This window comes from Eptatretus burgeri, chromosome 18, assembly GCF_056783735.1.
Source record: "Eptatretus burgeri isolate ZD-2024b chromosome 18, Ebu_testis_v1, whole genome shotgun sequence".
NCBI lineage: Eukaryota > Metazoa > Chordata > Myxini > Myxiniformes > Myxinidae > Eptatretus > Eptatretus burgeri.
This window is the reverse complement of record NC_140978.1, coordinates 41,603,118-41,615,218: the sequence shown is the minus strand read 5'-3', so window position 1 is coordinate 41,615,218 and position 12,101 is coordinate 41,603,118. Positions and strand designations below refer to the sequence as shown.

Below are 12,101 nucleotides of genomic sequence, written 5' to 3'. Positions count from 1 at the left end.
ACTTTATTTGTTATTCTATAACAGCAATTCTCTTTTGTGGACAAAAATATTAAGATGAGACAAGATCCCCCCTTGCACCCCTCCCCCCACCCCCCCCCCCCAGTTCCGTTCAGCACCCTGAGATATCCCTAGTTGACATCACTATTAAGGCAATTTAATATGAAAAAAATGTTCAGCACCCCATTATTAGGCTTACAAGATGGCCTGGAGGTATGCACACTTGCCTCGAAGTTGTCTTGCCTGGGTTTGAATCCCAACTCAACTATAAACTGTCATCCTGATATTTCACAGGCAGGGTGATTCATCAATCTGAGTCCCATGCCTCGGATGGACGTTAAACGGGTGTCCCATCTGCCGGCATAAGTTGGTGGATGTTAAGAACCCCATGGTGTCCTTCGTGAAGAGTAGTTGAGCCTACACCGGCACCCTGAGTACGTTACAACTTCCTGCCATAACTACTGCTGGGAAGGCAATGGCAAACCACCCAGTATTAACCTTGCCAAGAAACTGCTCCGGCAGCACAAACGAACGCTCCGTTGCAGAGTATGGTAAATCAGAATCAGAATCAGAATATCATTATTATTATTTTTACTATCTTTTCTTCCCCTATTCATGCCCACCCCTTCCTTTCCAGGTTATTGTGTCACCCCCCCCCCCTCTCTCTCTCACCATCCTTTTTTTGTTTTAAAATTTTTTTGTTCCATTTCTGTTTCATCCCCAGTTTTTCCTTCCTTCTCTTGTACTTGAGCTTGTTTCCAGCCTGTTCATCTCCTGTGTCCCCCCCCCCCCTTCCCTTTGACCTCATTCTTCCCTTTGCCTATTCATCCTCCAAGTGTTCTTCCATTGTGTTCCTCAACCCTGCTGTTGGTGTCCCTCTACCCTTTCTATTCTAGTCTGTATTTTATCTCTTCCACAAACCTCAACTTTGTATGCAAAACAATTCATACGGAAAGTGTGGGAAGGGGTGGGGGATGGTATATGGACATATTACTCCACATTCATAAAGGGGCATCATGCCAAGCAATTATTCTTTTCTGGAAGCATTAAACATTGACAAGGCTTTTTGCTTTTTTTGTTATCTATATATTAATACTGAAGGACCAATTTTGTGCTCCTCCTTGCTGTCGCGTCACGTTTTTCTCGATACTGTGACCTGAGAAGTTTTGACACGGTGTTTGTACGTCAAAGTAGACACGTGCACAAATCAGGGGACTTCTTCACAAGGAGTAGTGTACACCAAAAATGTCGTGTACAAGGACGTTTTGTAGGCCTCATTAGGTAAGGCCATGGAGTACATCGACTGGGATCCGGCTCTTACAAGAGCCGCCACTGGTTGTCATATTGGGATCGTGGAAAGGAATCCGACTGTGATGGGGTTTCGGCTAGTTGTTATTATTTTAATTAATACTTTTTCTTGATGTTCCCTGCCAGGCCTCTCAGTATTGGCAACGCTAATCCAAGCAGCTGCACGTCGAGGATGGCAGATGAGTGCACTGAGTGTGGAGAATCTCAACGATGAGGGTTATCGGCAACTATTGGATGAGCTTGACCAGCGCAAGGAGAGAAACATCGTGCTGGATTGTGAACCCGAGCGTCTGGAAGCTATCGTTGCGCAGGTGATGTAAGGTGCTTGGGCTATTCCTTTGGTTATAACATTTCATTATTTGAAATGTATTCTCTGAGTGTTTTCAGAACCAACGTTTATAAACATTCACTATTTAGTATGATGTCTGTTCAGTGCCAAATCCCCATGGCACTTACTCATCATACGAGGCAAGGCACTTCTCTTCTTCCATGTAGATAATCCAGCAATGTTCATATTTTGCATCATCCTTAACTTTCATGGATTATGCAAAATATTATCACTGTTGTCATTGTTATTATTATTATTGATAATACCATATACATGAAATTATGAACATGGTAAGGTCATTCAGAATGAATGCAAAAAAGAACTCTTGTTGTTTAGACACAATTTCTGTAATCCTTGAAGATATGAATGAGTGAAGGTGAAAGTTTAATGTCCTGATGAAGGAGTGATGGGGAACAGATGGATAGGGACCAACAGGGACAATTTAGTGGGGGACAAGTAGGAAATAAAGTGCAGGCCTGTATGTGGTGCCCGTAGGTGCGTGCCAGTATGTGCAGCTTCGTTCCTTCGCTCTCATAAACGACGACTGGATTGGGGAATTGTTTCAATTAGATCGGACCAACCGTATCATAAATAGCAATAACTTGGGAAACACCTGGGAAACATACTCAGGTCCCCAGCGTCAATTGTGACGTCATATCAAACGAAGAAGAAGAATTGTGATGCCCCTCTCTCTTGCCCCCCTCTATCCCCCCTAGTCTCGCCCCTCCTCTCTCTCCCCTCCTCTCTCGCCCCTCTCTCTTGCCCTCTCTCTCGCCCCCACTCTCACCCCCTCTCTCCCGTCCCCTCTCTCGCCCCCTCCTCTCTCCCCTCTCTTGAATTGTGACGCCCCTCTCTCTCCCCCCTCTCTCGCCCCCTCTCTCGTCCCTCTCTCCCCCCTCTCTACCCCCTCTCTCCCCCGCTCTCGCCCCTCTCTCTCCCCCTCCCCCACCTCCCTCTCCCCGCTCTCGCCCCTCTCTCTCCCCCCTCCCCCACCTCCCTCTCCCCCTCCCCACCTCCCTCCCCCTCCCACACCTCCTCTCTCCCCCCTCCTCTCTCGCCCCTCTCTCTGTAAAAGTATTCACAAATGTCTACTAAGCACAACAATTAATTCAAACCTTGGGAAAAAACAGCTTTCAAACCTTGGGAAACACTTGGGAAACAGCTGAAACGGATGAAGAACGATATCAAACCTTGAAAAGGCACATAGTTCTCCAGCGTCGATTGTGACGTCATACCAAACGAAGAAGAAGAAGAAGAATTGTGATGTTAATCGTGCAAAAAAAAAAAAACCCAAAAAATACATTAATTGTGACGTCATTCGTGACGTTAATTAATTAATTAATTGTGACGTCAAACACAACATTATAGTGACCGAAGCTTTTCGTGCTGCACTCCTCAGGGTAAAAAATCGCAGCAAGTGAAGAAGGAAGTGAAGGCGTGTGCTTTATACGCAGGTCTCAATAAGGTAGACGCTGATTGGTTTGGCCGTAATGACGTCACGGTTAATCCGAACGCCCATTGGTCGGCTCATCATCTTCACCTCGAGCACCCATTGGCTGGAGCAGAGTTCGTCGATGATTGACGTTTGCAACCACATCCTTGAGAGAGGGGGGAGGGGTTTCCCCTAAGGTCCTTAGGGGAAAATGGTGAATGGACCTTCCCACAGATACCTCCTCTTGTCCCGGACTGATCTCATGAGGCGCCAGAGGATCTCCTTGTACATGTATTGATTCACTGTTTCACCCTGTGGAAAAACTTGAAGTGGACTATGCCCTTGATATCAAAAAACGCGATGAGCATCACCTTGACCTTCAACTTCGACATCCTTGCTTTCTTTGGTCTTGATGTCTTTTCCATTGACGACTCTGCCGTTTTGTCTCGGGATCGTATTCGAATATCCACGATGCATCGCCAGTAATGACTCTCCCGAGCAGGTCTGGATCGTCCTTGAGGGGCTCGATAATGTCTTGATAGACAGTGACTCTTTGCTGTTTCTGGTCCTCGGACAACAGCTTGGGGACCATCTTTGCGCACACCTTGCGCATTTCGATATTTTCAGTGATGATGCTCCAGACAGTGTACTTGTTGATGGAAAGTTCCTCAGCAATTATCCGCACCGTGAGTCGATGATCTGCGCGCACCATCTGCTTCACACACTCGATGTTGTCCGCCGTTCTGCTTGTTGAAGGTCTTCCAGACCGTCGATCACCTTCAACCTCCTCCTGTTCCTCTTTGGACCTCGTGTGCCATTCAAATGCACGTGTATGTGACATTGTTTCTTCTCCGTAGACTTGCTGCAGCATTGCGAAGGATTCGGAAGGTGTTTTGCCAAGCTTGGCAAGAAACTTCAGATTGGCTCTCTGCTCACAACTCATAGCGCGATGACCCAGACTAGACAACGTGTAAAGCACGACCTGTAAAAAAATCACACAATGAGCGCAGTCAACCATCGCCAATCATATATATTGCTGGAATGTTGCGAAAGACTGTGATGCAACCCATTCATTCAAGTTGTGTAAGTGGAGCACACAGCAGTCTCAATCCCGTTCCTTTTTAGACGGACCTTGTAAAAAATAATGCATATATATATATATATATATATATATATATATATATATATATATATATATATATATGTATGTATATATATATATATATATATATATATATATATATATATATATATATATATATATTTAACAGACTAATACTGTGCTTGGCCTGGCATCTAGCTTCCCACTCATTCCTCACTCTATTCCACTGGCTCCGCTCTGCTCCGTTCCGTCTAGCTCAGTTTGCTCCCCACACCATGACCCCAAGAAAAAGAAGAACAGCCAGAGAATCGAGCTCTCTTATATAGCAGTGGGCAGGGGCCGCACTTTTGAGTGGAAAAGGAGGAATGACAGGTGTTCTCCAGTGTCTTCATTGATGGACAGACCATTACCCTGGCGCTATCTCTGCCCATGTGAGGCTAGTCGTGTCAAAAGGGAGGGTTTAACGCAGTAATGTGGGACTTTATTTAAACTGTGTAGAACTAAAGAAATGTTGATAACCACCGAATAGCTCTTGATTGGGGATCTCTTTTTCAGCTCCACAAGGAAGGTCTTTATGTTTGTTATGAAGTTTTCTCGGATAGTTTGTCTACTTCAAAATAATACCCATAATCCCATTTATCTAAATATTCTTGACTTGTGGAGATTATATCATCTAAGATAGATTTGTACTCGTATTTTTTCACCCATTTAAAATTACCATGGGGTTGAAATTCAGACAATGCCCAGCCATACAAGTTATTAGCATCAATGTACATTAAGTATGATATGGGCTTATCTGGTGAGAAGTCTGGAAGATATTTATTATTTGCCTTAACGTATCTCTTTGAACTAACTTGTGAAATTCTTCTTTTAGCCTTCTCGATCATCAAGGACATATCAACATCACTTAGAAGATGAAGGGTTGTTCAGTCATTTTTAACATAGCACTCTTGGCTGGTCCAGGAGATGTATATTAATTGACAGGATCCAGTCCATAGGAACCTTTATGAAAACAAACTTCTCTAAATTTCTCAAACACATCAGCGACTAATTAAACATCAGTTATTAAATAATGGTCATGATATTCACCCATATTCTTTGTCTCAAACTCTTTCCAAACTTGTTTTGCTCTTTCATATTCTTCACCAGTAATATGACATCTTCTGAACTTGTTACAAAAACACTTTTGAGGAGGAAGTCTTGTTTCTTTAAATCTTTCAAAGGAATCCATATAATCATATGGGCAAATGCCCTTTTTAGTAAGAAGAGAAATGTCTTTACCCAAGTTGGCATCAGTCCTTAATTGACTAGAAAGTACAGGAAAAGAGGAGATGTTTGAAACCAAATAACTTTGAGGGCTTGTCATAAATTTAGCAGTCAAGAAATCTAATATTTGTATTTACACCCATTTCACGAGTGTAATCCTGTTTTGTAAATGAGATGTAATTTTGTTCTGTATTAGGAATTGCTCTCATCTTTCCAGGAGTCTTACTTTGTTCTTTTATAAAGAGATGTGCATCATAATGACAATTACTATGAAGGAATACAGGCATGAATGTTGGGATTCTGGAATGAAGATTACAATGATTATGAGCTGCTCTGCTCCTCTATATTTTCCCATTATATGGCAATGATCTCTAACCCTTTTATCAGTTTTTACCAAAGCCTCTGAGCAGATGTGACAAATCCTTGCTTCTTCAAATTCTTTCTCTTCATTTGGAGATAAGTCAAAGGGTTTATTTGTTCTTGACATAATTTTAGTTTGCTGAATACAATCATCCTCAATCCTTTCAACAAATTCATTAGCATCATCAGGTCCTCTATACAACTGCAACTTATCATATTTACTTCCTACAGATGATTTAATGTAGTAGCAAAACCCACAAGGAATATGCTTTTGATATTTTTAGTATCATCAGTGTTTTCTGAGATGCTCTAAAAATCAGCATATATTGCAAATGGGTGCTTTATACATTTATTTGTTTCATTAAATACAACTTTCTCTGGTTCTGGCACCTCAACAACTGCTGCTTTATGATTAGAACAATACTTTAACTGTTTATCAAGTCTTTGTTGAGATCGAAAGATATTTAGACATCTCTTCCAAGGATATGATTTATGCTTTGATTTATAAACCTGACTACTTCTCAATCCAGAAAAGTTTTTGATATCAGCATAATGAGCGGTTTCTTTCTTTGTGAAATAAAGGAGATTGATACAGCGGTCAATTGACCAATTATCATTGGATATAGTATTACGAACTCTTTGAATTTGGACTGTTTTTACCAGTTAAGCCATTCACATTTACTGATAGGTTATTCATATTCTCAAACTTTGTTACATCTTTTAAGCTCATGGGTTCCTCTCTGGAGATGCCTAGATCCCCACTTTCTAATTTCTCATATTTCTTAAACTTTGAAACTCTTTCACAGTCCCTTTCCTGTGGATAAAGATGTGCTGAGATACTCCAGAGAAAGCATTTATTATCAGTAATTTAAATATTAATTATTGCCTTTATAATTTTTTATATCCCTATGTAAATCAATACAAGAAGTAGCCTTCAGCAGCATGGATTTAAGAATATTAAGATTGATGTATGAAACATTCCCAATGTTGAACCCACTACCTTGTTGTTGTTCTTCTAATTTAAATCTAAAAAAGCTCTTCAAAGATAGCAGATTTAAGGAAGCTATTGATTGATGTAATAAGGTGTAGTGGATTTCTTCTCATATATTTTTTCTTCAATAACATTTGCTTCTCTTAAGAAGGTAAAGGAGGCTCCAAGATATATTTTGAGTGATTTGTGTTTTTTCAACATTCTACTAACAACCTTGATAATTTAATCCTTTGAGATATGAATCACTTCCCAAATGGATCTTACACTAATATTAAATCTTATAAGTTTTACCTCTCTCCGATCTTTAAAACATATTTGAAGAGTTGTTATTTCAAATGGTTTTGTCTCAATGACATCTCCTTAAAATCCAATTTTCTTTTTATTTCTCTTCTAGTTTCTCTCGATGGTGTTTACGTGTGATTGAAAGTGTTTTTAGATCCTCGTGGAGGATCTCTAAGTCTTACTCACGTTGTTGTTCTTCATCTTCTTCTTGTGGACTTTTTTGTTTCACAGCTTACAGCTTTCTTCAAAACTTCCTGAAACTTGGCATATATATGTAAAAATACCCTGCGCAGACAGTAACCATCTCCGATTTTGAAAATTCCTCCTAGAAAAAAAGTTATGACGTCAAAATATCTCCGCTAATGGAAATCGCCGAAAAAATTATCTCCGAAACTCGGCAAGCTTTTTAAATTCTGTTTGCGGGAATCGAACAGGGCATTAGCAGAGATGAATTACCGCACATATGATACATCACTATGACGTCATATAACTTTTTATGACATCATTCCTATTTTTTGACATTTTTTGTTTGACAACCCAGAGTTTTCATCTGATCTTCGTGAAACTTGCCATGTATATGCAGAAAGCCCACACGCAGGCAGTAACTATCTCCAATTTTGGAAATTCTTCTTAGAAAAAAAGTTGACGTCATAATATCGCCGCTAATGGAAATCACCTATATCATTATCTCCGAAACTAGGCAAGCCGTTTGAATTTTGTTTTCAGGAATCAAGCCGGGCATTAGCACAGATAATTTATCGCAAACCTGATACATCACAATGACATCATATTCGTTTTTATGACGTCATCATTAAGAGGACAAGGATCTTAGCTCATTTGAGCTTGTTTATCACTCTTTTTTAAGACATCCTTATAACAGACATCACAATGTTTTCTTTCTCATTCAAATGGAGATATTTGTCTGAAAAGATTGAATGTGTGTTTGGTGGTTTGAAGGTGTTTTAAAAAAAAACAAAAAACATTCATTCTCATGATTACAAACATCGCAGTATGTTGTATTCACCATATCTATCGAGAAAAACTTTGCTTAAAATAATATTTTCTTGATGAAAATCTCGCAGTAATTTATTGATGCTTTTTGTTCAAACTAAAATTTTCTTGATGAAAATTCCATTTTATTTATAGGTGAATCTGTGCTTAAAACCATTTTACCCATAAACTTTTTTTTTACTGAATAAATACAATGTATCAAGACACAAAAGACAAGTTTCACTCAATCTCTGCATTTGTAAAAGATACTGAGAAATATGTCAAAGATGAAAAATTGAATAAAGACAAATATAACAACTATTGTATAGAAACAAACAATCATGGTTAATACTATGTTCTTCAATTTCCTTCAGTGGAAGAGCTTTTATAGTATCTGAAAGAACATTAATTAATGTAGCTATAACAAAAGTTCTCCTCTCCTTCCTGGCTACATATGCCAGGCTACATATGGCTACATATTTAAAACTAGAAAAAGCAATGAAACAAGAAAATGTATCAAAAAAGAAAAACCTTATGGATGAAGCTTCAGAAAGAAAAGATAAGACCATCAGCAATATGCAAGGGGAAATTTGTATTTTTTTTCAACAACCCTAAAGATGTAATTCTTGATCAAATACAGGATGTTAATATATCAGATGAAATAAAATTTCATTCAGTCGTAGTTAAGGACCATTTTAAAATTACCTTTAATATAGAAAATGTCGTAGTTTAATCTGTTAATGAAAAGAGTATGTGGATATAGATGGTCATGTTTTTTTTTCCACTAATTAAACATGAGCCATTATTCAAGTGAAGATTTTGAAGATTATGAGAGTGATAATAGTATATCTGTTATAATAGAAGACAGTTATGACACCGAGAGTTTGTGTTCAAACGATAGTTATGAAAGTAGTTTCATTGATGATTCTGAAAGCACCAATGAAAGTACCAAAGATGATACCGAAGATTAATTTTATTTGAAGAAAAGTTTTACTTTATAAATATGAATTGTGCACTAGATCTTGAGCCTCTTGAATTCCCTGATTCTCCAAATGACAAATGTGAGAATTGTCCTGCATGTGATAGAGTGGGATTAAAGACAGAGTCAAAAGCCCACAAATAATGTATGTTCTGTGATTATCTTCTAATTAATGAAAATTAAAAAATACAAAAAGGAACATAACTGTTTCAAAATAACATCAAAAATGAATTACTTTACAATTCTCTGAATTCGCCTTTATTGCATCGATCAAGAAATATGTTTAATCACATCTCTTACCTAAAACTTTTTAAAACCCCAGTTTGCTATGAATGTTCGCTTTCCATCAACCATTCTTTTTCCAATTCCAGTGCCAACTCACCCCTTTCACTCCTCCCTCTCAAAGCCACCATCACACTCTTCTTCCTTCAAGCCTCCCTCCCACCTCTCTCAAAAACTCACTCACCTTTTCTCCCTCAACTCTCCCCACTCACCCTTCTCCCACCATTCACCCACCTCACTCACCCTTCTCAGAGCCCCCCCTTTATCATCCACAAAGCTGCCTCCTTCCACTGCCCTCTCACCTCCATATCTTCACTCCACCTCCTCAAATCCTCAACCGCCTTCTGCCCCCTCTCTTGTCCACCCTCTCCCCCAGCACCACAGAGCCTTTTCTCCTCCTCGTTCAGCCCCTTCCCCAGCTATTATGCAATCCCTCAGACTCCTTCAACAACCCTCTTTACCTCCCCCCCCCGGCCCTTGTCATGCTCTCCCCCTCCCCTCCCACCGACTGCACGCAAAGCCTCCTCCCCCCTCTTCATTAACAGTGTGGACCTCAAATATCCAGGGCCTTCACTAAAACCTTTCAGATCTTTCCATACAGGTTGCCACTGACAAACGAGACATAATCTGCCTTACAGAAACTTTCCTCCCCCAAGACGTGTCTGACTCCCAAGTATCTCTCCCTGGTTAGTCCCTCCTCCGGTATGAGGAGTTTCTCTCTTCATCAAAGACTCTATTTCTCACTCTCCTTGCACTGTCCTCATTCCCCCACACCCCGAGACATACCTCTGGCTATGGCTTCCCCTCCACTCCCACCTCATGTTTATATGTGTACTGTACCGTCCACCAAATAGGGATGACTCCATCCACACCTCACTATCCAAAAACATGGACCAACTTCTATCTTCTCATCCAAACTCTCTCTTTCTCATATGTAGCGACTTCAATTGTCATCATGCCAGTTGGCTAGATGTGGGTACCTCTCTCACCTGTCATGGCACTTCAGCAAAAGATTTCTGCGACTCATTGGGACTGACTGAATCGGTCAACTTCCCGACCCGGATCTCAACGAATGATACTCCATCTCTTCTGGATCTGATTTTGACAAATTTCCATGACAATATCTGCTGCACTTCCTAATCCTAACCCTAACCCGAACCCTAACAGCTTGGCATTTCACTGAAGCCGACTGACAGGGTCTCCAAGCAGCTATCAAACTTATAGACTGGTCTCCCATCCCTACTTTCTCCAACATCAACTCATCCTGGGAATTCGTTCAAAGAAATTTGCTCTTCCTCATGCACAGATTTATCCCCTCTTGTCTTCAGTTGTCCTACCCTTCCTCCCGCCCATGGTTCACTGAAGCTTGTGGTGAGGCAGTTGTCCTGAAACAACTTGCCCTTGCCTCATGGAAAGCAAACCCAACTGAGGTAATCTCAGTTCCTTCCATAAAGCTGGGAACGAGTGTGTATCTACCCTCAGGAGAGCCATAAAACATATTTCTAAGCTCAAGTCTGCACTTTCCAACCCCTCTCCCTCCTCAAAATCCTGGAAGCGTCTAATCAAATTTGTTTCTGGTGTTTGTTCCCGCTCCATCCCCTCCCTTACCTGAAATGGCCACACTGCTGATACCGCATATGAAAAGGCTGAATGCCGAAACTCGGTGTTTGCAGCTAAATATTGTGTCCAAAACCGATCACTTTCTCTACCCACCTTACTCAGTCGCACCAAACTGTCCCTGGACTCTGTGTCCTTTTCTCCTGACAAGGTGGAGAGCTTGCTGTCAAACCTCAACTCAGATTCTGCAACCGGTCCAGACGACATCAGCCCACATGTCCTAAAAACCTGCACTTCTGCTCTTGCTCACCCTCTCTCTGTTCTATTCACCCTCACATTTGCTCAAGGTCATCTGCCATCTGCCTGGAAATCAGAAAACATGACTGCCCTGCATAAAAAAGGTGCAAAAACAGATCCCTGCAACTACAGGCCAATCACCTTCTCCCAATTATCAGCAAGGTTATGGAATCCATCATCATCGCTTCAGACATTAAATCTTTCCTTTTCTCCAATGGCTTGATTCACGATCTTCAATTTTGTTTCAGACAAGGTCACTCTATCCTGAATATACTGTTTCTGATCTCCCAACAATGAATAGAGGTACTCAATGCCAGACATTAAATCAGAGCCATATCCCGAGACATATCATGTGCTTTTGACACGGTTTGGCACCACACCATGCTCACAAAACTCTCTTCCTGTGGTATCCAAGGACATCTCCACCCATGGCTCGCAGACTTCCTCTCCTGTCACAGTCAACGTGAGGCCCTAAATGGAGTTCTTTCACCCCCTCTTCCTGTCCAGGCTGGTGTTCCTCAAGGCAGTGCTCTGGACCCTCTTTATCTCTTTGCTGTTTAATCCACCCAATGCCGTACTCTCTGTCATCCCTCAGATTGGCAAGCAGCAGCTTCTTCGCTCTGAAGAACTGGACAAAATCACAAACTGGTCCAACATGTGGAACATGTCTTTCAATACTAACAAATCACACACTCTCACTATGTCTCTCTGCAAGGACTGCTTAGAACCCCCCCCCCCCACCATCTACTCCCCCCCCATAAACTCCCCCCATCTACTTTCTCAACAATCCCCTGGAAGAACTGCTTTCATTCAAGCTGCTGGGTCTCACTATCTGCCATGATCTTTCCTGAGAAAGCCACATTTCCAACCTGGTCTCCAAAGCCAGTCGCTGACTGGGAATCCTCCATCGTGCAAAGTCCTTCCTTGGCC

The 12,101-nt window shown here is 41.1% G+C and overlaps 1 protein-coding gene across 6 annotated transcripts in view; it reads left to right on the top strand.

Moving 5' to 3' along the window:
* Positions 1–12,101, top strand: part of LOC147008979 (glutamate receptor 2-like) — a 374,530-nt gene that overhangs the window by 183,775 nt on the left and 178,654 nt on the right. For all 6 annotated transcript variants that reach the window (XR_015053351.1, XR_015053352.1, XM_085864443.1 and 3 more), the window contains exon 4: positions 1,432–1,616. Coding sequence is in view for 4 of the 6 variants with exons in the window: in XM_085864443.1 (XP_085720569.1) it covers positions 1,432–1,616 (185 nt within the window). In the remaining 2 variants the exon portion in view is untranslated. The remainder of the gene's footprint in view (positions 1–1,431; positions 1,617–12,101) is intronic.